We start from the raw sequence: 26,415 nt of genomic DNA on the forward strand, positions 1-26,415 counted from the left end.
TGTTAATTTGATCATTTCTGCTCCCCATCTCCCATGCAGATTCTGTGATAGTGGTAAGGAGAAGGAACTAAAAGGTGATTTAAAAAAAAAGAGGCATTGTCATCATAATTTTCCGGAGAAATTATAATGGGCAATAAAGAAATCATCATAGTAATGAGAAATTACGCTCGCGGCCTTCCGCAACAGGTGGTCACCGGAGGGACTGGAGTGCATCATCACTCCCGGCAACCAAATTTAAATTTGATTTAAGTTTTGGTAAAACGTTAATTGGTTTAATTGTCGGTTTTAGTGTCCCCCATTAATAAGGGGGCACTTGATTTATGGTTTTACATTAAAATAATTGTAATGAGAAATTATAATAGACAATAAGGAAATGACAGAGATAATAACAACTCCTTCATGGTAGGTGACACAAAAAACATTCCGGAAATAATGAGGAGCCAAGGATAATGGACAGGTTAAATGCAGGAAGAATGTTCCTGATGTTGGGGAAGTCCAGAACCAGGGGACATAGTCTAAGGATAAGGAGTAAGCTATTTAGGACTGAGATGAGGAGAAACTTCTTCACTCAGAGAGTTGTTAACCTGTGGAATTCCCTACCGCAGAGAGTTGTTGATGCCAGTTCATTGGATATATTCAAGAGGGAGTTAGATATGGCCCTTACGGCTAAAGGGATCAAGGGGTATGGAGAGAAAGCAGGAAAGGGGTACTGAGATGAATGATCAGCCATGATCTTATTGAATGGTGGTGCAAGCTCGAAAGGCCAAATGGCCTACTCCTGCACCTATTTTCTATGTTTCGAGAGAGAATGATGAATTTAAAGAAATCAGTATTAGTGAAGACATAGCACTGGAGAAATTAATGGGACTAAGTGGCGACAAATCCTCTGGACCTGACGACTTGCAGGGTTTTAAAAGAGGTGGCTGCAGAGATAGTGGATGCACTGGTATTAATCTTGCAGAACTCCCTAGACCCTAGAACAATCCTCAAGGATTGGAAGGTCGCAAACATAACCCTGCTATTTAAGAAATGAGGAAGAGAAAAAATGGGGTAACTATAGGCTAGTTAGCCTGACATCAGTAGTAGGCAAAATGCTAGAATCTATTATTAGCGACTTGGTAACAGGGCACTTACAAAATTGTAATATGATTAGGCAGAGTCAACATGGTTTATGAAAGAGAAATCGTGTTTGACAAATCTGTTAAGAGTTTTTTGAAGATGTAACTAGTAGGATGGATAAGGGGGAACCAGGGATATAGTGTATGTGGATTTTCAAAAAGCATTTGATAAGGTGCCACACAAGAGGGAATTAAGGAATATGGGGATAGTGCGGGAAGGTGGAGTTGAGGAAGAAGATCAGCCATGATCTTGTTGAATGGCGGAGCAGGCTCGAAGGGCCGAATGGCCGACTCCTGCTTCTATTTCTTATGTTCGTATAAGACACAGATGCTTGGGAGAAGACATCTATGTTAACAAACAAAATATTGATGTCTGATTCAGATTTTAGAAATTCCCAGGCATATACTCAAAATCCAGATATTCCAGGTTAAATTAGGAGAGGTGGTGGGCAAAATTATTTTGCCCCTCCAATGGCAGCAAACTTTAATTTGTACTGTTAATTTTTAAGTATCAGCCTAGCCCAGTGCTAGCACTCTTGTCTCTAAGCCTTCAAACCCCACACCAGAGACCTAACTCTAGATTGACACTTCAGTGCAGTACTGAGGGAGTACCTGTACTATCTTTTGGATGAGATATTAAACCAAGGCCCTATCTGCCATTTCAAGTGAATATTTGAAGGAGCAGCGTTATATTCTGCTCAACATTTAACTGTTATCAACATTTATCAACAATACCAAAACAGAGAGACAGACTATTATCTGAATGGTGACAGATTAGGAAAAGGGCAGGTGCAAAGAGACCTGGGTGTCATGGTACATCAGTCATTGAAGGTTGGCATGCAGGTACAGCAGGCGGTTAAGAAAGCAAATGGCATGTTGGCCTTCATAGCGAGGGGATTTGAGTACAAGGGCAGGGGGGTGTTGCTACAATTGTACAGGGCCTTGGTGAGGCCACACCTGGAGTATTGTGTACAGTTTTGGTCTCCTAACCTGAGGAAGGACATTCTTGCTATTGAGGGAGTGCAGCGAAGGTTCACCAGACTGATTCCCGGGATGGCGGGACTGACCTATCAAGAAAGACTGGATCAACTGGGCTTGTATTCACTGGAGTTCAGAAGAATGAGAGGGAATGCTGGGATCCCTTGGGACTCCAGCAGGTGGGCCCTCTGGTGGTCAGGTGTCATGCAGGTTACAAAGGTTTAAATACATAACACTCTCCAACAATGACTTCCTGCCCTTACACCTCTGGAGTCCCCCCAAAGATTTATCCTTGGCCCCCTCCTTTTCCTCATTAAATGCTGACTCCTGCTGAGATCATACACAAACATAGGGTCAACTTCTACATGTACACTAATGACATTCAGCTCTACTTCTCCACCACCCATCTTGAATCCTCAAATGCCTCTGTGTTCTCATATGGACTGGAAGGATCCAGGTTCAATCCACAGTCTGCATTGAGTTAGCTGACCTCAATTAGGGCACTACAATTGGGGTTAGCATTCTTGGGCAAGGGAAGTAAGAAATCAGCAATGTTGCTGTCTTCTGACCTTTGCTGGAAGATTCACATTAGGATAGGTTTGGACTCAGCTGTGATGCCCTCCGCCATTGAATAGCTACCAGACACTTGCAGTTATGTACGCAATGATGTAATGATGTACTGTAACACTAGACCTGTATATACCTTACCTGTACACCAGAGGGTGCTGCTGCTGGAGACCTAAGGGTCACCTGTACACTGCAGGTAACCCAGTATAAAAGGGAGCTCATCTCTTGGTGTCCTCACTCCCGGAGCTGCAATAAAGGACGACAGTCTGTACAGTTCAAGTGCCATACCCCTGCCTGGTGGAATCATTAACAGAGTGCCTACATACACAATACTTGCTATCTAGCATCATCCATGAAGAATGGGACTTGGAACGGGGGAAATTGGGGGGGAATATATTAATGTAATGGCTTGCTTACTCTCACTCCAGAACAAAGGAGAGCAATAATGAAATCTGATATCTAGAACTGACAGGGCCAGTTAGATAGGCCAGCAAATGGAGGGCAGATCCATAGAGGTGGGGAAAAGAAAGGGAGCAAGACTTGGAATATATGCTGATTGAAATGTCAGTGTAATGTAGGTTTTTTTGGTAGGAGGGGCAAGCAGGAGAAAGGGCAAAGCATGACTTGTGAAAAATTAAATCCTTATCTTGACAACCAACTTCATCAATAAAACTGAATGTTACGAAGCAAAGTTCAATCAGATCCTTGATCATTTAATTAAAAATCCCCCTCTTCTGAAGGCTCTAACGTTTTCTGGGGAACATTGCCACAGGTGTCAGGGCACTTGGGTACATTAATCCAGAGAACCATTAACATTTACAGAGAGGCCATTTGGCCCATCATGTATGTGCTGACTTTTTGCTAGAGCAATCCAAAACTAATACCACTGCCTTGCACTCTCTCCGTTGCCTTGTATTTTCCTCTACTTCAAATATTTATCCAACTTTCCCTTAAAGATACATTGGTCTCTGTCTCAACCACTCTCTGCGGCAAAGGATTTGTTTTTCCAACAATCCTTTGCACAAAAGCTCTCTCCACACTCTACAAGTGACAATTATAAAATAATAGTCTACTCCTGCTCCGAATTCTTACGTTCTTATGATCTTATTTTGCAGTCAGTGATGGCGCTCAGCTCTGACCTCGAAGAAATCTTCCCACAAAGATCTAGTGATCTCTGTGGTGTTGATTCCACCTTTGCCGACGTTAATTTGATTCTGGCACCAGGTCTAGGGGATCCTCAGATAGCAAACCAGGAAGTAAAATGTACTGATTAAACTTCATTGTTGGAGATTTTGTAGCTACTATTGTGGCAAGCGACGTCTGCATCGTCCGCATACTGTAGCTCGACGACAGAGGATGGGACGGTCTTGGATCTGGCCTGGAGACGGCGAAGGTTGAACAGGTTCCCACTGGTTCTGTAGTTTAGTTCCACTCCAGCGGGGCGCTTGTTGAGTGTGAGGTGGAGCATGGCAGCGAGGAAGATCGAGAAGAGGGTTGGCGCGATAACACAGCCCTTCTTGACCCCAGTCCGGACGAGGATTAGGTCTGAGGTGGATCCGTTGGTCAGGATCATGGCTTGCATGTCGTTGTGGAGCAGGCCGGAGGATGCGACCAACTTTTGGGGGCAGCCGAAACGGAGGAGGACGCTCCATAGCCCCTCGTGATTAACAGTGTCAAAGGTCTTTATAAGGTCAAAGAAGGCCATGTACAAGGGTTGGTGCTGTTCTCTGCATTTCTCTTGCAGTTGTCGCGCCGTAAAGATCATGTCCGTGTACCCTGTAGCGGACAGAATCCGCATTGTGACCCTGGGAGGAGCTCCTCAGCCACAGGGAGAAGACGTTAATGCTCTGCTTGCTAACAAGTTACGCTGCAGAACTTTGACTTTGTTTGTTGGAAGTTGCAGACATTTTGGCTCCAGAATTAAGTGTGATACATGAATTTGAATTGGGCTGTCTGGCGTCTAGAGTGTGGCATCTGGAGTGCTAATGTCGATTTTAAAATGTTTCTAGTTAAATAGATAGATAAATATACATTGACATGCTACAATAATGTGAGTGGCTGGAGTCCAATTCTTCAGTAACAGTCCTTATCACAGATGGTGCAGGCATAAACACGGGCTCAGATGATGAAGAGTGGTAACTCTTGAAACCTGATGTGCTTTCCTCTTTGCAATCTTCTCTTTCCTCTCCCTTAGCCACCTCTCTTCAGCCTCTTTGGCTCCTTGACGCAATTGTCATGTATGTAACCTTCATGTAACTGTAACCTTCATGTAACAACACTGCATACTGTATACACATAAGAAATGCACACCTTGACCACAGGGGGTGAACTTGTGGGAGACACTCCTCACCTGGTCATCCAGGTATATAAAGGGAGGTCCCACGCAGGGCCATCACTTCTTGGTCCTGTGAATAAAGGTTCGGGTCACAGAGTGACCTTGTCTGCAGAATGTGCCTCATGTGAATTTATAGTAGTGTGTAAGGACACTACATTTGGCGACGAGAAATGGGAATCAATGACTCACGAGAATGGCCACCGGTAGCACAGAGGAATGGTACTGTGTTGGTAAGGACTGGGACGATTTCATTGAGAGGCTCCAGCAGAGCTTTGTCACGAAGGACTGGCTGGAAGATGCAGTGGCTGACCAGCTGTGGACCTAAGACGTACGCGCCAATGAAAGACCTGCTTGCACCCGAGAAGCCGGCGGACAAAACCTTTGAAGAGCTCAGCAAACTGATTGGTGAGCACCTCAAACCACGAGCAGTATACACATGACCCGACACCGATTCTATACACATCGACATCGGGAAGGACAGAGCATACTGGACTTCGTTGCGGACCTTCGGCGCTTGGCCAGCCTCTGTAAGTTCACAGACGCCTGCAGGGGGGAGATGTTAAGGGATTTCTTAATTGAGGGCATTGGTCAAGCCTGGATTTTCAGAAAGCTAATTGAGACCAAGGACTTGACCTTGGAAGTGGCGGCATTGATGGCTCAGACCTTCATGGCGGGGGAGGAGGAAACCAAGATAATATACGCGCGCAACTCTACTTTCAACGTGGCAATGGATCAGGGAGTTAACATTGTAAATGCGACTCAGAACCCCGCAGGCAGGCAAGGGCAATTCGACATCACCCAGGCAGCAACAGACTCTAGATTGGGTCCTCAACAGAGACAATGGCAGGTTGAACGGACACTTACACCATCACAGTGGACAATACGTCCAGGGATGGGGCCATTGACACCCACTATCAGAGTGCTCAAGAGTAATCAAAGAGACAATCAGAGAGGAATGCCTGGTAACAGCTCTTTTGTTCACAACAATCTCAGCTCATGCTGGAGATGTGGGGGCAGACATATTGCAAAAACCTGTAGGTTTCAACAATTTATCTGTCGAAATTGTAACTTCAGTGGACATTTAGCCAGAATGTGCAGGAAGCCTGCAGCGAGGCTAATTTACGAGGCAGATGAACCACAAGAGGGGTCTGCAAGGCAGGTTGATGCTTGGGACAAAGCAATGGACGCTGAAGTTCAGCGGGTTCATGTGGCAAACATCCACAGCTCATATACAAAAATGCCACCTACGATGATGAAAGTCCTATTAAATGGCATCCTGGTATGCATGGAGCTCGACACAGGGGCCAGCCAGTCACTTATGAGTGTCCAACAATTCGAGAAACTATGGCCACTCAGAGCTAGCATACCCAAACTAGAATGCATTGACACACAATTATGGATGTACACCAAAGAGATCATCCCAGTACTAGGCAGTGCAATGTTGGTGGTCACACATAATGGATCAGAGAACCGGCTGCCACTTTGGATTGTCCTGAGAAATGGGCCCGTGCTTTTGGGGAGGAGCTGGCTAGCCGAGATGAACTGGAAATGGGGGGATGTGCACGCCATTTCATCTGTGGAGCGAAGTTCATGCTCACAGGTCCTACAGAAATTTGAGTCACTATTTCAACCTGGTGTCGGGACTTTCAAAGGCACTAAGGTAATGATACGCATCACCCCTGATGCCAGACCAGTGCACCACAAAGCCAGAGCTGTACCGTATGTGATGCGGGAGAAAATTGAGAGTGAGTTGGACAGGTTGCTAAGAGAGGGCATAATTTCACCCGTTGAATTCAGCGACTGGGCAAGCCCCATCGTCCCTGTCCTAAAAACGGATGGCTCGGTCAGGATCTGTGGCGACTACAAGGCCACTATCAACCGAGTGTCACTACAAGACCAATACCCGCTTCCGAGAGCGGAGGATCTTTTTGCCACGCTGGCAGGCGGCAAGCTGTTCACCAAGTTGGACCTCACTTCAGCCTACATGACCCAGGAACTGGCCGAAGAATCCAAGCTACTGACCACCATCACTACGCACAAAAGGCTGTTTGTTTACAACAGGTGTCCGTTTGGCATTCGATCAGCGGCGGCTATCTTTCAAAGGAACATGGAAAGCCTGCTCAAATCCATCCCTGGAACAATTGTATTTCAGGACGACATCCTTATCATGGGTCGAGACACCGAGGAACACCTCCACAACCTGGAGGAGGTGCTACGTCGACTGGACCGGGTAGGCCTGCGACTAAAGAAGTCCAAGTGTGTGTTTTTGGCCCCAGAGGTCGAGTTTTTGGGTAGGAGGGTTGCCGCAGACGGGATCCGACCTACCGAATCCAAACGGAGGCGATTCGTCGTGCGCCCAGGCCCGGCAACACATCGGAGTTGCGTTCATTTCTGGCACTCTTGAACTATTTCGGGAACGTTCTGCCGAACTTAAGCACATTGTTGGAGCCTCTACATGTGCTCCTGCGTAAGGGTTGCGATTGGTTTTGGGGGGACTGTCAGGAACGGGCTTTCAATCGGGCGCGCAACCTCCTTTGTTCTAATAAGCTGTTGACCCTGTACAACCCCTGTAAGAAATTGGTTTTGACATGTGATGCATCATCCTATGGGGTTGGGTGCATGTTGCAGCAGAGTACTAATGAGGGCCAACTCCAACCTGTGGCTTATGCCTCCAGGTCGCTCTCCCAAGCAGAAAAGGGATATGGGATGGTTGAAAAGGAAGCACTCGCATGTGTCTAAGGGGTGAAAAAGATGCACCAGTACCTTTTTAGCAGAAGGTTCGAGTTAGAAACAGACCACAAGCCGTTAACATCCCTGTTGTCAGACAGCAAAGCTGTCAATGCCAATGCGTCAGCTCGCATATGTAGGGGAGGACGAAAAACCCCTCATTTTACCCAGAAGGAAAAGGGCTGTGGGATCAGTCTGTGCTGTGAATTGAAACTGATACAGTTTGACCGTGGCAGAGCAGTGATTGGATGGGGGAGGACACCGTAGGGCCAATGGTGAGACAGAGTCAGCCCGAAGTATGGGGCTTTCAAGCCAATGGGAGAGCACTTGCTCAAACTGGGACTGACTCGCAGCCATTATCGGACTATTGTCTTCCCCATGTTTACACTATGGAAGGAAATTATGCAGATCTTCAGAAAACTATGGAACCCAAAACAAACCAAGGACCTACACAATGGCTACAGGAGGCCAGCCCAACTAACACCTACTCAAACCTTGAGTAGGTTAGAAAAACTGAATTGGAGGAAAATTATGCAGACCTTAGAAACCAGGGAACTCAAAACAACCCAAGGGCCTACACAATGGCTACAGGAGGCCAATGCAATCAACACCCACTCAAACCTTGAGTAGGTTAACATCAGTGGGAAAAAACCCGCAATAATCTAAAACTGCTGCATTTTTCAAAATCACAAAGCCCACCAATGGGAAGAATCGATTTCAGCAGGAGAGGCGGACTGGATAATCTGGCTATAAAAAGGGGTTTCTGACGTAGAGTGGGTGTTTCCCTGCCCTCGTCATCCAACAACCACAATCAGCAAGACTCTCGACACTGAAGGAAAACCAGTGTCCGAAGACACCGAAGATAGAAGAAACAAACCACTAGACTGCAGAAGGCACAGTCGTGAGTATAACCTCTGGTCCCCAGAACACCCAACTCAGTTAGGCCAGGAAAGGTGGGAGGTTGGGCATTGTACTGCTAAACTTGTGTAAAGATTTTCGTTGTGTCCGTTTAGTGGGATTTAGGGGGATTGTTTTGTTGGTGTATTGCTGTTTGTTGAGATACACCTTGTCAAATAAATTGGAAGCCTAAAGTTCCTCTTGGAATCACCTTGTCTCAGTTCTATTGTATTACATCTCCTGATCGTGAGTCTTATGTCAGAACAGTGTAAGGGAAGCTAGGAGCGCCTTGAAAACGCTCAACTGTGTGTCACAGGCTAGGGAAGAAGGGGTTGGGAGTGTTTGACACTCACAGGTGCCTCACAGGCTAGGCATAAGCTGTGGGGACGCACGAGTCTCAAAACCCACTTCATAAGCTGTGGACACAGTCTCTCCAGGGGTGCTCTTGCAGCATTCAGGGTACCTCACAGGCCAGGCATAAGCTGTGAGGGCAGAAGCTCAGAGAGAGACACCCAAGGCACAACAACACTCCCTGAGAAAACCCCTTACACATACAGCAATGGGCTCTCACGCTGGCTGTATATGACTACACCATGCACCGGCCAGGCACCGAAAATTGCACTGACGTGCTCAGCAGGCTTCCACTGGCCACCACTGAGGGGGCAGCGGAGCAAAGCACTGAGATGGTCATGGCTGTTGATGCCTTTGACAGCGCAGGCTCCCCCATCACAGCCCGCCAGATCAAAATCTGGACCAACAGAGATCCCCTCCTATCCTTGATTAAGAAATGTGTCCTGACTGGGGATTGAGCGCCCGCACACGGAGCATGCCCCGAGGAGGTCAGACCGTTTCACAGATGGATGGATGAGCTCTCCATCCAAGCCGACTGCCTACTATGGGGTAGTCATGCCCCAGAAGGGAAGGGAAGCATTCATCAGGGAACTCCACAGCGAGTACCCAGGCATCGTGCTAATGAAGGCCATTGCCCGGTCACATGTATGATGGCCGGGAATTGACTCAGACCTGGAACACTGTGTTCGCAGGTGCATGACGTGTGCCCAGCTGGGCAATGCCCCCAGGGAGGCCCCACTCAGCCCGTGGCCCTGGCCCACCAGGCCATGGTCACATATTCACGTAGACTACACGGGCCCATTCATGGGAAAAATGTTCCTCATTGTTGTTGATGCGTACTCGAAATGGATCGAATGCATCATATTGAATTCATGCACGACATCCACCACTGTGGAGAGTCTGCGTGCGGTCTTTGCAACCCACGGCTTGCCGGACATCCTGGTTAGCGACAACGGCCCGTGTTTCACTAGCTATGAATTCTGGGAGTTCATGTCGGGTAATGGCATCAAACATGTCAGGACAGCACCGTTCAAGCCGGCTTCCAATGGCAAGGCGGAACGTGCGGTCCAAATCATAAAACAAGGCATGCTCCAGATTCAAGGACCCTCCCTTCAATGCCGCCTATCGCGCCTCCTGCTGGCCTATAGGTCCCGACCGCATTCGCTCATGGGAGTCCCGCCTGCGGAACTACTCATGAAACGTACACTTAAAACTCGGCTGTCCCTCATTCATCCAGTCCTGTCAGACATTGTTGAGGGCAAGTGCTAGTCCCAAAATGAGTGCCATGACCGTAACTCAAAGGGGAGATATATAGAAATCGATGACCCCGTATTTGTTCTTAATCACGCTTTGGGGCCTAAGTGGCTTGAGGGTACTGTAATTGGCAAAGAGGGGAATAGGGTCATAGTGGTCAGACTTAATAATGGACAGATATGCCGCAAGCATCTGGACCAAATAAAAAAAAGGTTCAGCATGGACAGTGAGGAACCTGAGGAAGATCATGAGATGTTGCCCACACCACCGCCAGTGAACGAGCAACAAGAACTTTTAGCAGCATGCACAGTCCCTGCGGCCAACCCAAACAGGCCGGAATCACCACAGGTGACAGAGACGCATGCCAAGGCTCAACAACCAGAGCCCCAACTGCAGCACTCCACGAGAGAGCGTCGACCGCCTTAAAGACTTAATCTTTGACCCCATAAGACATTGGGGGGAGGTGACGTCATGTATGTAACCTTCATGTAACTGTAACCTTCATGGAACAAAACGGCATACTGTGTACACCTAAGAAATGTACACCTTGAGCACAGGGGGTGAACTTGTGGGAGACACTCCTCACCTGGTCATCCAGGTATATAAAGGGAGGTCCCAAGCAGGGTCATCACTTCTTGGTCCTGTGAATAAAGGTTCGGGTCACAGAGTGACCTTGTCTGTAGAATGTGCCTCGTGTGAATTTATAGTAGTGTGTAAGGACACTGCAGCAGTGAAGCCCTTCAGTCTTCTCAGCTTGCAGTATTGATGTTAAAAGTTTTCATGTCCCATTATCAAACATCTTTGAACTCCAGTCTAGGTGATCTCAGCAGCCTCTCAAGTTCTCCAAACAAGAGATCCTTTGGAATATGCCCATCTTGGCAACTTAGCTTCCTTGAGTACTTCAGTGTCAGGACTGTTACCTTCCCACTTGATACTTAAAATACGGTGAAGGGAGCAGGTGCATAAAGAGTTTAGCCTTCTTTCATGCCTCCTGTAGGTGGTCCAGGTCTCACTGCCATACAGCAGCCTGCTCAGGACACACATTTGGTAGACCTATATCTTGGTGTTCAATGGTAATTTCCTATTATGCCACATACACTTGGCCAAATGTGGTTGCTGCCTTTCCAATACAAGAAGTTAGCTCATCATCTAGACAGTCATCTGACAGAGTTTATCCTAGGTAGCAGAACTTGAGTACAGAGCAGTGCAAATATTCAACATTCATACACTCTTCAGGGAAAAGCATTAAAGAAGGTGGAGATAGAAAGAGTTTTGGGCATTCTAGTGCATACATGTCTAAAGGAACATGAGCAATGCCGTGAAGTGATAGCTAGAGTAAATAGGGTGTTGGGGTACATTCACATGACATTGGCATACTATTTTGTCCTTGTACAAGTCCTTGGTCAGGCTTTACTTGAAATGCTGTGTCCAGTTTTGGTCTCCTCACCTGATGGGTAATGTTGAGTCTTTGGAAAGATTGCACACGAAGGCCACTAGATTAATTCCAAGTTTGAAGCATCTTAGTTATCAAGATAGGCTAAAAGAGTTAGGATTCTACAATTTAGAGAAGCGTAGATTTTGGGATTATCTAATTGAGCTTTATGTGTTCCTGGTAACAATTTGTTGCAATTAAATAGGTTAGGGAGGACCAGAGGTCACAATTTTAAGCTGTGTAAGGCCAGATCAAGGTTAGATGTCAGGAGATAGCCCTTTTCCCAGAGAATAATGGGCCTCGAGAACAGGCTGCTGACTTGTGCGTTGGATGCTGATTCGCTAAATTCCTTCAAGTGAGAGCTGGATCTGTTTTTGGTTGGGTTATATATGCAGACTATAGATATACTCTCTGTGTAGTTACTGGATAGTTGCATAAGATGGAGACTTGTTACCTGATGTACTATCAATAAGGTTTACACTGTATATATACTATGCTGGCACCACTAGAGGGTGCAACTGGTGGAGACTGGGGTTTCCTGCCCCTGTGGCAGAGGCTGTCCACCAGAGGGAACTGCAGTGGGAGACCTGAGGATCACCTGCATAGGAGTGCGGGGCCCAGTATAAAAGGCTGCCCACCCTGCTTGTGCCTCACTCTGGAGTTACAAATAAAGAACCAAGGTCAGTACAGTTTGAGTACAACACATTGCCTCGTGGAGTCATTCATAAGTACATTACAGACATAACAGGTTGGGTTGGACATCACCTCTTACAATAGGTAGTTACTTCAGGGAATTCAGGGCCAGAGTGATCTCCTAGACTAGTTTCGGTCGCTTAGATGGGACGGAGAGGAATTTCCCAGATTTTTTTATCCCCAAATTGGCCTAGATTTTTAATGTCTTTTTGCCTCTCCCAGGAGATCACATGGTTTCAGGTGGGGCGGAGAGTGTATATATTGTGATACACAAAGTATTGCAATTGTGTGGGACAGGCTGGATGGACCAGCGGGTCTTTACTGATCCATCATTGTTCGTAACTTCTAGTGTAGTTTTAGCTATTGAAACTTCTCGTGCAGTCTTGTGCCATGATCACTGTCTTCTTTACATTGATCCAAATTCACCATCAGTGAAAAGCATTCTTAAAGGGCAGAGGAGACTGCATTCTTAAAGGCTGCCATCTCAAATCTGCCACACAAAAAACTACACCTGAATGCTCCTGACAAAAAAATTCCAGTTCTCATTAAGGTTGAAGAGAAGCCTGTTCTACCACATTTAAATGAGGTCAAGGAGTCTTCCCCATTCCTCTATTTGTGCTCCAAACCCACCACAAATAATTGCAGCCATCATATCAGTGGTGATAATAATTGTTTCAAGGTATCCCTGAGGTAGATATAGGGTTGCCAACTCAGGTTGGACATATTCCTGGAGGTGTTGTCACATGACCACCTGCCTCCAACACCCCGCCCCACACTCCTGCCATTGGTCAGTCAACATGTCCATCCTCAAGTGCCCCACCTTCCCATGTCAATTAGGAAACAAATACACTCTTCATTGCCCCATTGGATGATTGGTCTGTCAGTCAAACAGACTTTGTTCCCATGTTTATCATTTTTATAACTAGTAACCAAAGTTGTTCAAATAATTTATTTAAAAAAAATGCCCCTGTGATTTTTGGTCAGAGCAGTGTTGTAGAGATTAGACTTTAATTCCTGGAGACTCTTGGAGGGTGGGCAACCTAAGGTGGATGCCACCATTGAGGAGTCTATTTTTATAATGCTGCTAAAGGCTGGTCTAGTTTATTTGCCTGCATGGTATTTTATCCTACTTGAGGTGTCTACTGTACATGGTCCATGCCTCTGAGCCATACAGGAGGGCGGGTATTACTACAGCCCTGTAGACCATGAGCTTGGTGGTAGATTTGAGGGCTTGGTCTTCAAACACTCTTTTCCTTAGGCGGCCGAGGGCTGCACTGGAGGCGGTGTTGGATCTCGTCATCGATGTCTGCTTTTTTTGATAAGAGGCTCTCGAGGTATGGGAAATGGTCCACTTTGTCGAGGGCCGCGCCGTGGATCTTGATGACTGGGGGGGCAGTGCTGGGCAGCGAGGAAAGGCTGGTGGAGGACCTTTGTCTTACGGATGTTTAACGTAAGGCCCACGCTTTCGTACGCCTCAGTAAATACGTCGACTATACCCGCCCTCCTGTATGGCTCAGAGGTATGGACCATGTTCAGTAGACACCTCAAGTCGCTGGAGATATATCACCAACGATGTCTCCGCAAGATCCTACAAATCCCCTGGGAGGACAGGCGCACCAACATCAGCATCCTTGTCCAGGCTAACATCCCCAGAATTGGCCACACTTGATGAGCTCCGCTGGGCAGGCCACATAGTTCGCATGCCAGACACGAGACTCCTAAAGCAAGTGCTCTATGTGGAGCTCCTTCACCGCAAACGAGCCAAAGGTGGGCAGCGGAAACATTATAAGGGCATCCTCAAAGCCTCCCTGATAAAGTGCGACATCCCCACTGACACCTGGGAGTCCCTGGCCAAAGAGCGCCATAAGTGGATCCGGGACGGCACTGAGCACCTCGACTCTCATCGCCGAGAGCATGCAGAAATCAAGCGCAAGCAGCGGAAGGTGCGTGCAGCAAACCTGTCCCACCCACCCTTTCCCTCAACGACTATCTGTCCCACCTGTGACAGGGACTGTGGCTCTCGTGTTGGACTGTTCAGCCATCAAAGAACTCACTTCAGGAGTGGAAGCAAGTCTTCCTCGATTCCGAGGGACTGTCTATGATATATGATATATTTGATCCTATTTCATGTAAGATATTTGAAATATATCCCTGTACGTAAGAATGGCTAAAGGAATGCAAGTTCTTGATGTCTATCCCTTTTGGCAAGGTATCAAAGGATGGATGTAGCCCACTAAAGCCTGAGCAATAGTGAACACCTTGAGGAAAGAGCAGAGAATTTGGGGGAAAAGGGCAAAAAATGGAACATTTAGCCACATTGGCTTCCACATTAATAACAGGTCATTTAAACTTTCCAAACATATGATTACACTTAAACAATTGCCGTGTTAGATAATGCTGAATAGAGAGTGAGTTAGCGTCGAGTTACACTTTAGTGAAAGAATTGCGCCTGTCGGTGACCCTTTAAAGTCTCAGTCTAACCTGGAGTACACTCCCCCGCCGACAGGTGTCGCTGCCTTGGAAGATCGACGGGGGCGCGCATGCTCAGAAGCCTCGGCGCCGCGTCCTGGTTTCCAGGGAAGTGACGCAACAATTTTCGACAACTTCCGGTGTGGGGGGAGGAGGGAGTTTGAGGACGGGGCTGCGCGGTGAGTGCACTCATCATCGGCTTCAGCTGGGCGGTGGCGGCACGGCTTTTTCTCCGGGCCAGGTCCGTTCCGGCTCGGCCTGTGGCAGCCCCGGGCCCCTGCTGTATTTACACCGGGCCTGCGGGCTCTGCCCACCGCACCAGGCCGGAGAGGCCTCGGTGGCCAGTTATACAGTAAATAAGCTGCAGCTGGACTGAGCAACAACAGTGCTCTATATATATATATATCATCATCATCATAGGCAGTCCCTTGGATCGAGGAAGACTTGCTTCCACTCTTAAAATGAGTCCTTAGGTGGCTGAACAGTCCAATACAGGAATTACAGTCCCTGTCACAGGTGGGACAGATAGTCGTTGAGGGAAAGGATGGGTGGGACTGGTTTGCCGCACACTCCTTCCGCTCCTGCGCTTGGTTTCTGCATGCTCTCGGCGATGAGACTCGAGGTGCTCAATGCCCGCCCGGATGCACTTCTTCCACTTAGGGCGGTCTTTGACCAGGGACTCCCAGGTGTCAGTGGGGATGTTGCACTTTATCAGGGAGGCTTTGAGGGTGTCCCTGTAACGTTTCCTCTGTCCACCTTGGGCTCGTTTGCCGTGAAGGAGTTCCGAGTAGAGCGCTTGCTTTGGGAGTCTCGTGTCTGGCATGCGAACAATGTGGTCTGCCCAGTGGAGCTGATCGAGTGTGGTCAGTGCTTCAATGCTGGGGATGTTGGCCTGGTTGAGGACACTGACGGTGGGTCAGTCCTCCCAGGGGATTTGCAGGATCTTGCGGAGACATCGCTGGTGGTATTTCTCCAGCGATGTTTCAAGTAGTTACTTGATCTGGTAACAAATCAAAACACACTTGCCTATGCAATATCTCTGTGAACACTTCCCCGCAATTACAATTTCTAGCTGTACATCATGAATGTAGATTCTACCCCAATGCAGAGAAACTACTTCAATCTGCCTCACACCCCCTCCTCCCCTTTCCGTGCAAGCACAGAAGATGCACCACCATCCAGGGCCCTAATAACTCCTTCCAGGTGAAACAGTGATTTACTTGTACTACTTTCAATTTAATATACTGTATTCGCTGCTCACGATGCGGTTTCTTCTATACTGGGGAGACCAAACGCAGATTGGATGACTGCTTTGCAGAACTGCTCCGTTCAGTCCTCAAGCGTGACCTCGAGTTTGTCGTTTTAATTCTCTGTCCCACTTCCACTCTGACGTCTTGGTTCTTGGCCTGTTACACTGTTCCAGTGAAACACAATGTAAGCTCAAGGAACAACATCGCAGCTTAGGGAGTTGAGGTGAAGTTTGAAGTACCACAAATGAGAAGTCATTCAGTGCAGACACGAACAGAGCCGATCTTTGAAAAGAAAAGCAGTAAATGATGAGGAATTTGAAGAACCATAGCGGAAGAGGTGATGTGCTTCAACAAGAAGGTATCAGAGGTGTACAGGGAGAAAACTCTTCGATGGGACTTGGTGATAACAGCTTCACCGCCACAGTGATTTAGCAAGTGGCATGGTGGACTGTGTAGCCATGTGGGGCTGTCACTTTAATATGTCTGTAATTGGACTGAGTTTTTAGGCCAGCAGTGCATAGAAATAAGAATAGGCCCACTTGCTCTGTCATTTTGTTAGCAGTGAAATATAGGAACACGAGTAGCCCATTCAACCCTTCAAGCCTGTTCCACCATATCATTAGATCATGGGAATTTTTAAAATTACATTTCTCTGTCCTTTCACCAGCTGGAATCTGGCAGAGTGGGAATCGGGTTATGTCACACAACTACTTCCATACTGCAATCTGACTAGGTTTGTGATCTGTTTTCTCTCTTCTATGCAGTGATTGGAGTTTGGATGAAATGGCCAGCTTGGGTCGGTGTATGGAAAGTAAATCCCTGGGGCAAGACCGGTTTGATTACTTACAAGCCCTTGTTACTGAGTTCCAGGATACTGACAATCAAGGTAGGGTGACCAAAACTGTAGTCTGGTGATTCATGATCATCGGTCACACCCTGGGATTGGGACTGTAGGATTCTAAATAGTAAATGGTCCAAAAGGAACTTTTTCAGGGATGTTGGGGAGTGATGCGCTGATGCCATGAAAACCAATATTCTTGATCGTGCTCTTGATTCCATCCACACAAAGCTGCTGGTGATTAAAGTTAGGGTGTTTAGTCTTTTTTAATCTAGTGTATAATGAGGCATTTATTGCAGCACTTCACAGGGGAGGCTTTACTGGGCAAACATCACCTGAAGTTGTCTTATGCATGATGTTTATTCCAGTGTATATAATAGCTAATATTGTTTTATTCTAACTTCTCAGAGTCAAAGGAACAAGTTCTGGCAAACCTGGCTAATTTTGCCTATGATCCCAGTAACTATCAGTATCTTCGACAGCTGCAGGTCATTGATCTATTCCTGGATATGCTCACAGAAGATAATGAAAGATTTGTAGAATTTGGAATAGGTAAAGACTAAATTTTGTATTTGTGTTTTGTCACCTTTAGTTGTGTAATCAGATCTTCCAGGCTGTGGTCTGTCCAGGCCTTTTGCCATAAGCAATCAGCTTTTAAAAAAATATATTTTTTAGGAAATATGACACACACTTACAGATTGAAAAAGTGCGATACTAGAAATGTTGGCAGTAACATCAAGATTTTTTCTATCTAGCTATTTATCTGATTTTCTGTGATGCAGCTGATGGGTATTTTAGGTTGTGGGAGATGGTTGTGATGTTTAGCTGCTAATCTGACCTGTCCCTTTAAGATCACTGCTCAAGTACTCCGTGGAGGAAATTAATTTACATTGATCCAGAGGTCAATTATAGGTTAATTTTTTACTAATGAGCGATGTTTACAGAAAGCGAGATGCTTTGTAACTTTCCTGGTCAATCTGTAAAATGTCCTCACTATTCGGTTCTTAACCAATGATTGATCGGCACGTAAAATAATTGGCTCTCTTTTTGCTTTGGGTCCTTTGAAGTGTGATGGATGCACTTCAGACTCTCAAAACTTGTGTGTAGATAATGGTGGATCTTTGGATTTCCTCATGGGGAGTCAGAGATATGTGTTTATGGTATGACATGTACCAGTATATAGGGTCATTAGGATTATTTTTATTCCCAAGTATTATGGGAGTGTTTAGTATTTTCAGGTTGAGATGATATCATGTCCACGCTTTTATAGCAGTTATAAATCTGTGACCTTGTTTTTTTAATTCATGTGTTAAATGGGATGGGAACTGTAAAAATATTCATTTTACTGTTAAAGTCTAATGTGGCTGCTCATTCATCTTCTCCTCACCTGTAGTTCTTGTATATTATCTCCTCCTCCAACAATATTCTTTTCATGGACCCAAGCTTTGACGATGTTTTAATTTCCTACAGGTGGTCTCTGTAACCTGTGTCTAGACAAACAGAACAAGGATTATATTTTACAGAACAATGGGGTTCAGGCAGTGCTGGACTGCTTATCCAGCCCTAACGAGGACACGGTACTCTCCGCCATTACCACATTAATGTACTTGATGAATCCTTTGTCCCGGGAAGAAATCGCAGCAATGCCGGTTATTGAGTGTATGCTACGGTTCTCCATGTCGAAAAACAAACGTCTGAGTAATTTAGCGACCCTGTTTCTGGAAGACTTCTGTTCAGCAGAAGAAGTAGAAAAAGCCAGGAATTTGCAGAATCACACAGCACTGGGGATACCACTGCCAAAAGAATAGGCTCTGAGAATTCTTCGTGCTCGACACCATCGTGATGCTTGTGGGACAGGAACCTCGACATGGTATAGATTCACTAAGTGTGAAGGGACTGCATTACATCACTGACACTGCAAATGTGGATTCCTTGCTCCAACTGATTCACTCAACTCCAAGGTCTGCAGCATATGGTCCCATTGTGGTGCCGTCTCAGTTACAGTAATTAAGCTCCACTGTCTTTGAGGCAGTTTACAAACACATTTCCTGTCCCCCACATGGTGTTGGCCGCATTGTAACATGCATTTATATACGTAACTATGATCTTTTTAATGCTGCCCAAGTGGCAGCTTGCTTGAGTTGGGTGCACTCTTGCCTCTGATATAATTTAGGCTGACACTGAAGGAGTGCTGCATTGCTGGCGGTGCTATCCTTCAGATGAGGGATTCAACCAATATCCTGTTCAGGAGAATATTAAACATTCCACAACATTGTTCACAGAACAAGGCGCTGTCCTGGTGTCGTACACAAAATTCTTGCCTCAACCACGAGCATAAAAACAGGAATTGGTCATTAATAGCCCAGGTATTGCGGTCGAATCTTCCTTCGGACGAAGGACTCTGACCCGAAAAAAATCTACGGAAGTACCTGGTGATCACAGAGGAACGTACGATTGGGGTCGGAGGTCTTCAATCGCTGTGCAGTGCACGGGGCAATGACTTCCCCGTATATACGGAAATGCTGAAGTCACGTGGGCCTGGACCACCAATCACTGGGTGGTATTCTCATTGATAAAAATGGGAACTGCGTTTTTACAACATTACAACAATGAGTAAACCCTCCTGAAACAAGAAACACGGCATAATAAGTTTTGTTTAAAAAAACCTCTCCTATTTAAAATTAATTAAATGTTTTAGAAAAAAATATCTCTTTGGGAATTTAAAAAAATTTGTTTTAATAGTGTTAAAAATAAACTTACCTTGATGGACAAGGTTTTTAATATAAACATGAATGATTAAATGTAATTTTTATATGTTTTAAAAATATCACGCTGGTAAAAGTAGACAATACGCCTGCTTTTACCAGACGTAAAAGTTTGCTGGGCATGCGTCGGGCAAATAGCCCAATCTCTGCCGCGCGGATGTCCTTCTCCCAGGGATGCGTAGATTCTGTCAGAAGAAATCTTGACAGATGGGAAAAGACGGTTTTCGGCGCGGGTGCATTGCGCCTCGAGAACCGGCTTTTGCAAGGCCTCGCCGTGTCCATGCGCACTCCGTGCATATTTAATGTTTGTGGCGCAGAATGGCTGCTGCATTCACCTACCTAAGTCATTACACTCCACAAATCAGTCACTGTGAAACACTGATAAGAACATAAGAAATAGGAGCAGGAGTAGGCCGTATGGCCCCTCGAGCCTGCTCCGCCATTTAATAAGATCATGGCTGATCCGATCATGGACTCGGGTCCACTTCCCTGCCCGCTCTCCATAACCCCTTATTCCCTTATCGTTTAAGAAACTGTCTATTTCTGTCTTAAATTTATTTAATGTCCCAGCTTCCACAGCTCTTGAGGCAGCGAATTCCACAGATTTACAACCCTCCGAGAGAAGAAATTTCTCCTCTTCTCAGTTTTAAATGGGCGGCCCCTCATTCTAAGTTTATGCCATCTAGTTCTAGTCTCTCCCATCAGTGGAAACATCCTCTGCATCTACCTCATCAAGCCCTCTCATAATCTTATACGTTTCGCTAAGATCACCTCTCATTCTTCTGAATTCCAATGAGTAGAGGTCCAACCTACTCAACCTTTCCTCATAAGTCAACCCCCTCATCTCTGGAATCAACCTTGTGAACCTTCTCTGAACTGCCTCCAAAGCAAGTATATCCTTTCGTAAATATGAAAACCAAAACTGCACGCAGTATTCCAGGTGTGGCCTCACTAATACCCTGTACAACTGTAGCAAGACTTCCCTGCTTTTATACTCCATCCCCTTTGTAATGAAGGCCAAGATTCCATTGGCCTTCCTGATCACTTGCTGTACCTGCATACTAACCTTTTGTGTTTCATGCACAAGTACCCCAGGTCCCGCTGTACTGCAGCACTTTGCAATCTTTCTCCATTTAAATAATAACTTGCTCTTTGATTTTTTTTTCTACCAAAGTGCATGACCTCACACTTTCCAACATTATACTCCATCTGCCAAATTTTTGCCCACTAACTTAGCCTGTCTATGTCCTTTTGCAGATTTTGTGTGTCCTCACACATTGCTTTTCCTCCCATCTTTGTATCGTCGGCAAACTTGGCTACATTACACTCGGTCCCTTCCTCCAAGTTGTTAATATAGATTGTAAATAGTTGAGGTCCCAGCACTGATCCCTGCGGCACCCCACTGGTTACTGGTTGCCAACCAGAGAATGAACCATTAATCTCTATTCTGTTTTCTGTTTGTTAGCCAATCCTCTATCCATGCTTATATATTGCCCCCAACCCCGTGAACTTTTATCTTGTGCAGTAACCTTTTATGTGGCACCTTGTCAAATGCCTTCTGGAAGTCCAAATACACCACATCCACTGATATTTCAACAATGCTACATAAGCACACATTTTGTTTTATTTTTCTTTCAGTGAAAATGACAATAACTTGACTATCAGCAACCAATATAACTGGAGACTCTTGATTATGTAGTTTTGGAACCAGTGCTGTACCCTCAACTGAATATAAGGGTGTTTTCTACTCCGGGATTGGACAGATTCACACAGTTTCTCCGTTTTATGCATCAATGGAAACATGATTAAGTAGCCAGAAGGCAGGCTAGAATTACTAATGTCTCTTTTTATGTACATTGTGTTCATGAATAAGAGCATATGAAATAGGAGCAGGAGTCGGCCATTCGGCCCCTCGAGCTTGCTCCGCCATTCAATAAGATCATGGCTGAACTTCTATCTCAACTCCACCTTCCTGCACTATCCCCCTATCCCTTGATTCCCTTAGTATCCAAAAATCTATCAAACTCTGTCTTAATTATACTCAACCACAGCCTCCATAGCTGTCCGGGATAGAAAATTCCAAAGATTCACCACCCTCAGTGAAGAAATTTCTCCTCGTCTCAGTACTAAATGGCCAACCCCTTATTCTGAGACTGTGACCCCTGGTTCTAGACTCCCCAGCCAGGGAGTAAATAAACAAAAGATGGGAATAGAAGAGGTGCAAATGGGAATAGCAGAATCATCAACTGCTGCCGCCTGAGAAAATGGGGGCAGTGGTTATGATCTGAAATTGTTGAACTCAATGTTGAGTCTGGAAGGCTGTAAAGTGCCTAATTGAAAGCTGAGGTTTACGTTGAGCTTCATTGAAACAGTATAGGAGGCCAAGGCCAAAGTGAGGTGGGGAATTAAAATAACAGGTGTGCAGAAGCTCAGGGTCACATTTGCAGATTGAATGGAGATGTTCTGCAAAGCCATTACCCAATCTGTGTTTAGCTCCCCAATGTAGAGGAGGCTGCATCGTTAGTAATGAATTCAGTATACCGTGAAGACCAATAGAAAATATTTGTTCACGTCTCTGCCATTTCCCTGTTCTCCATTATTAATTCCCCAGTCTCGACCTCCAGGGGACCAACATTTACTTTAGCGTCTCCTGCGCTTATATGGGAAGGTGCTGTGAGAAGGGGAGGGGATGTTGGCGAAAGATCGGTAAACAATCGTGAGCCATGTCAACCACGGTAGAGGGGAATCCTTGGTTGTGGAAAAAGGAAGCCATATCGGAAGCACTGGTATGGAAAGTTACATCGTCAAAACAGTTGCGACAGAGATGGAGAAACTGGGAGGATGGATTTGAGTTCTTGCAGGGTGGGAGGGAGTGTAGTCAAGCTAGTGTGAGACAGTGGGCTTATAGTGAATGTTTGTCAATAGACTATCCCCAGAAATGGAGACGGAGAAGTTGAGGAAGTGAAGAGTCCGAGATGGACTATGTGAAGACGAGGGAAGCAGAGAAAATTCGACTTTACAAATGTGTAACCCCTCTTGGGACATTGCATTATGTTCTTTGGCACTTGAAACAATCTCGCTTGAAATGCGAGATTTATCATCATCATCCTAGGTAGTCCCTCGAAGTGAGGATGACTTGCTTCCACACCGAAAAGGGATGAGTTCACAGGTGTTTCATGAAGTTCCCAATATTCCAGATCCCGAACTACAATCTGAAGGGTGGAAGATGCCTGTGCGTGTTTTTTTTTTAACGTGTGGTGACCGTTGCACACCAGCCACCACATGGGCTTGACGGAGCTAGGTTTTGGTCCAGTGGCAAGGGTTAACCAAGACGACTGGAGACATGCTCTGCTGCACGGACCTGCTCTGCGCGCACATATCGCAGTGTGGGATTATGGATTCGGTGAAGAGGAAAAAGCTCGTGTCTCAATGGGCACAAGTGGCTGCTTAAGTGGTAACTATATGGTGGGCTGCTGCTCCTTGATCTGCAGTGTGTGAAAATGTTGTTTGGCTACCCCCATGTATCGAAGGAACATTGCTTTGCTGAGGGCGCCAGCAGGTGTTCCGTTGTGCTGGGGAAATAGTGGGGAGGTGGTGCTGTCGCTGCTCTGCCCCTCCGGCAGGTGTCGCTGTTGGAGGTAGTGCTGTCGCTGCTCTGTCCCTCCGGCAGGTGTCGCTGTTGGAGGTGGTGCTGTCGCTGCTCTGCCCCTCCGGCAGGTGTCGCTGTGCCGGCGCAGACGCTAAGTTGCTGCGGAAGGTATGCGCATGCTCCGTGGCCTCCGTCATCGGTGGGGCTGCAGGGCCCGGGGGCCTGGGCACTGCGAGAGCGGGGCTTGGGGTCTGGGTACAGCGGGAATGGCTGTCAGACGGTGAGTAGTGAAACGATCGCTGGGAAAGTCCCGGCTTCTCCCCCGGGCCTGTAGAAGCCTGTGGGGCTGGGGCTGAGGCCTGGAAAGCGGGGACTGGAGCCGGGGAAGGGACAGTCGGAGCCAGGGCCTGGGATCAGAGCTGGGCCCTTCCTCACTTCACATTGACGGCTGTGGCCCCGCACTGATCCGCTCAGGGATCACTCTGTAACCTCCAGTTGTTTCTTCAATGAGCCCACGGATCTCCTGCCCCCAGCTCTCTCTGAACATTTGTATTCACTCCAAGTCTAGTTTACAACCGTGTCCCTTAACTCTACTCCCTTTCATTTAAAATATGGGTTAACTTTTTTTTTCAATTCCCATAACTATTTTGTCGACCTTTTATAAAATTACCTCTTGGTTGCCTCCTTCCCAGGCTGAAAAGCCCAGGTTTCTCCACTCTGTCCTCATAAGCCAGACACCCCCGTCGCTGCCTCCCATCATAGAAACATAGAAACATAGAAAATAGGTGCAGGAGTAGGCCATTCGGCCCTTCTAGCCTGCACCGCCATTCAATGAGTTCATGGCTGAACATTCAACTTCAGTACCCCATTCCTGCTTTCTCGCCATACCCCTTGATCCCCCTAGCAGTAAGGACCTCATCTAACTCCTTTTTGAATATATTTAGTGAATTGGCCTCAACAACTTTCTGTGGTAGAGAATTCCACAGGTTCACCACTCTCTGGGTGAAGAAGTTCCTCCGCATCTCGGTCCTAAATGGCTTACCCCTTATCCTTAGACTGTGACCCCTGGTTCTGGACTTCCCCAACATTGGGAACATTCTTCCTGCATCTAACCTGTCTAACCCCGTCAGAATTTTATATGTTTCTATGAGGTCCCCTCTCATTCTTCTGAACTCCAGTGAATACAAGCCCAGTTGATCCAGTCTTTCTTGATAGGTCAGTCCCTCCATCCCGGGAATCAGTCTGGTGAACCTTCGCTGCACTCCCTCAATAGCAAGAATGTCCTTCCTCAGGTTAGGAGACCAAAACTGTACACAATACTCCAGGTGTGGCCTCACCAATGCCCTGTACAACTGTAGCAACACCTCCCTGCCCCTGTACTCAAATCCCCTTGCTATGAAGGCCAACATGCCATTTGCTTTCTTAACCGCCTGCTGCACCTGCATGCCAACCTTCAATGACTGATGTACCATGACACCCAGGTCTCTTTGCACCTCCCCTTTTCCTAATCTGTCACCATTCAGATAATAGTCTGTCTCTCTGTTTTTACCACCAAAGTGGATAACCTCACATTTATCCACATTATACTTCATCTGCCATGCATTTGCCCACTCACCTAACCTATCCAAGTCGCTCTGCAGCCTCACAGCATCCTCCTCGCAGCTCACACTGCCACCCAACTTAGTGTCATCCGCAAATTTGGAGATACTACATTTAATCCCCTCATCTAAATCATTAATGTACAGTGTAAACAGCTGGGGCCCCAGCACAGAACCTTGCGGTACCCCACTAGTCACTGCCTGCCATTCTGAAAAGTACCCATTTACTCCTACTCTTTGCTTCCTGTCTGACAACCAGTTCTCAATCCATGTCAGTACACTACCCCCAATCCCATGTGCTCTAACTTTGCACATCAATCTCTTGTGTGGGACCTTGTCGAACGCCTTCTGAAAGTCCAAATATACCACATCAACTGGTTCTCCCTTATCCACTCTACTGGAAACATCCTCAAAAAATTCCAGAAGATTTGTCATTATAGGCAGTCCCTCGGAATCGAGGAAGACTTGCTTCCACTCTTAACATGATTCCTTAGGTGGCTGAACAGTCCAATACGAGAACCACAGTCCCTGTCACAGGTGGGACAGACAGTCGATGAGGGAAAGGGTGGGTGGAACAGGTTTGCTGCACGCTCTTTCCTTGATTTCTGCATGCTCTTGGCGACGAGACTCGAGGAGCTCAGCGCCCTCCTGGATGCACTTCCTCCACTTAGGGCGGTCTTTGGCCAGGGACTCCCAGGTGTCAGTGGGGATATTGCACTTTGTCAGGGAGGCTTTGAGGGTGTCCCTGTAATATTTCCTCTGCCCAAGTTTGGCACCTCTGGTGCTGAAATGTCTTTCTTGTTTCTTGGTGATCTGTATGCAAGCTGCGGTCTAACTAGAGCACGAAGGTTTGATCATTCCTTTTCTCTGACTTACATTCTACCATTTTAGCAATGTAGTCCAATGTCCTAATAGCTTTGTTGATTGCTGTTCTGCCTTGGACAAGTTCAGTGTTGAGTATACTGAGACTCTTGGTCTCTTTCAACTTCGTAATGAGCTGTTGTGCAGGAGTCCTTTCATGATCTGTGGGCACTGTAGGGACCAGAGTGTGTACTGGGCACGGGTGATAATTTGTTTCTACGCTTCCTTTGTTTTATGGTTTTGTTCTTTATTTGTTGTTCCCCTCCTAGAAAGGAGGCACTTTTGTTTGTTTTTGTTTGATACTGCGGCAACCTTATGGTTTCATTGTTTTATTCTATTTGAACCGCATTCGTGGTGTCATTGTGTCATCTATTTTGTGTAGCATTTTACATTTGTCTGCATTACATTTTATTGACATTTCAGTCCATTTACATATCTTCAACTCATTCTGTAATTTCTGAGCTGCCTCTTCTAATTCCACTGCCCCGCCCAATTTGGTATTATTTGCAAATGTGGCCATTTTGTTTAGACTTCTGGAATCCAGGACATTTTATGTAAATTAGAAACAGTAATGGTCCCAGCACTGAGTCCTTGGGCTCGTCCCGTCCCCCGACAAAACTGGATTCTTATCGGAGGATGATGAAATTGAGTACGTAAGAGCTGGGATGGAAGGAGATCAAAAGAGGAGACTTT

The 26,415-nt window shown here is 46.4% G+C and overlaps 2 protein-coding genes across 5 annotated transcripts in view; both read left to right on the forward strand.

Annotated features, from left to right (window-relative positions):
• Positions 1–34: 34 nt before the first annotated feature.
• armc7 (armadillo repeat containing 7) lies at positions 35–19,696 on the forward strand. 4 transcript variants are annotated; one of them, XM_070898662.1, is made up of 4 exons: positions 35–53; positions 16,836–16,957; positions 17,318–17,461; positions 18,380–19,696. In XM_070898662.1, the coding sequence occupies exons 2-4, from the start codon at positions 16,855–16,857 to the stop codon at positions 18,715–18,717; spliced, it is 585 nt and encodes a 194-aa protein (XP_070754763.1). In that variant the 5' UTR covers positions 35–53; positions 16,836–16,854; the 3' UTR covers positions 18,718–19,696. The 4 variants fall into 4 exon arrangements, with proteins under 4 accessions (XP_070754763.1, XP_070754762.1, XP_070754760.1 ...); XM_070898661.1 differs by lacking the exon at positions 35–53 and adding an exon at positions 56–74; XM_070898659.1 differs by lacking the exon at positions 35–53 and adding an exon at positions 14,959–15,000.
• Positions 19,697–23,437: 3,741 nt separating this feature from the next.
• tmem138 (transmembrane protein 138) overlaps positions 23,438–26,415 on the forward strand; it is a 29,985-nt gene continuing 27,007 nt past the window's right edge. The window contains exon 1 of the mRNA XM_070899795.1: positions 23,438–23,543. The gene's annotated coding sequence lies outside the window, so the exon portion shown is untranslated. The remainder of the gene's footprint in view (positions 23,544–26,415) is intronic.

Source organism: Pristiophorus japonicus, chromosome 14, assembly GCF_044704955.1.
Source record: "Pristiophorus japonicus isolate sPriJap1 chromosome 14, sPriJap1.hap1, whole genome shotgun sequence".
Lineage (NCBI taxonomy): Eukaryota > Metazoa > Chordata > Chondrichthyes > Pristiophoridae > Pristiophorus > Pristiophorus japonicus.

Bases quoted from the DNA above. Each gene is read 5' to 3' on its own strand.
- armc7 (XM_070898662.1), top strand. From the start codon at position 16,855: ATGGCCAGCTTGGGTCGGTGTATGGAAAGTAAATCCCTGGGGCAAGAC. The intron at 16,958-17,317 runs GTAGGGTGACCA...CTAACTTCTCAG, and splicing joins CCAGGATACTGACAATCAAG to AGTCAAAGGAACAAGTTCTG. The intron at 17,462-18,379 runs GTAAAGACTAAA...AATTTCCTACAG, and splicing joins ATTTGTAGAATTTGGAATAG to GTGGTCTCTGTAACCTGTGT.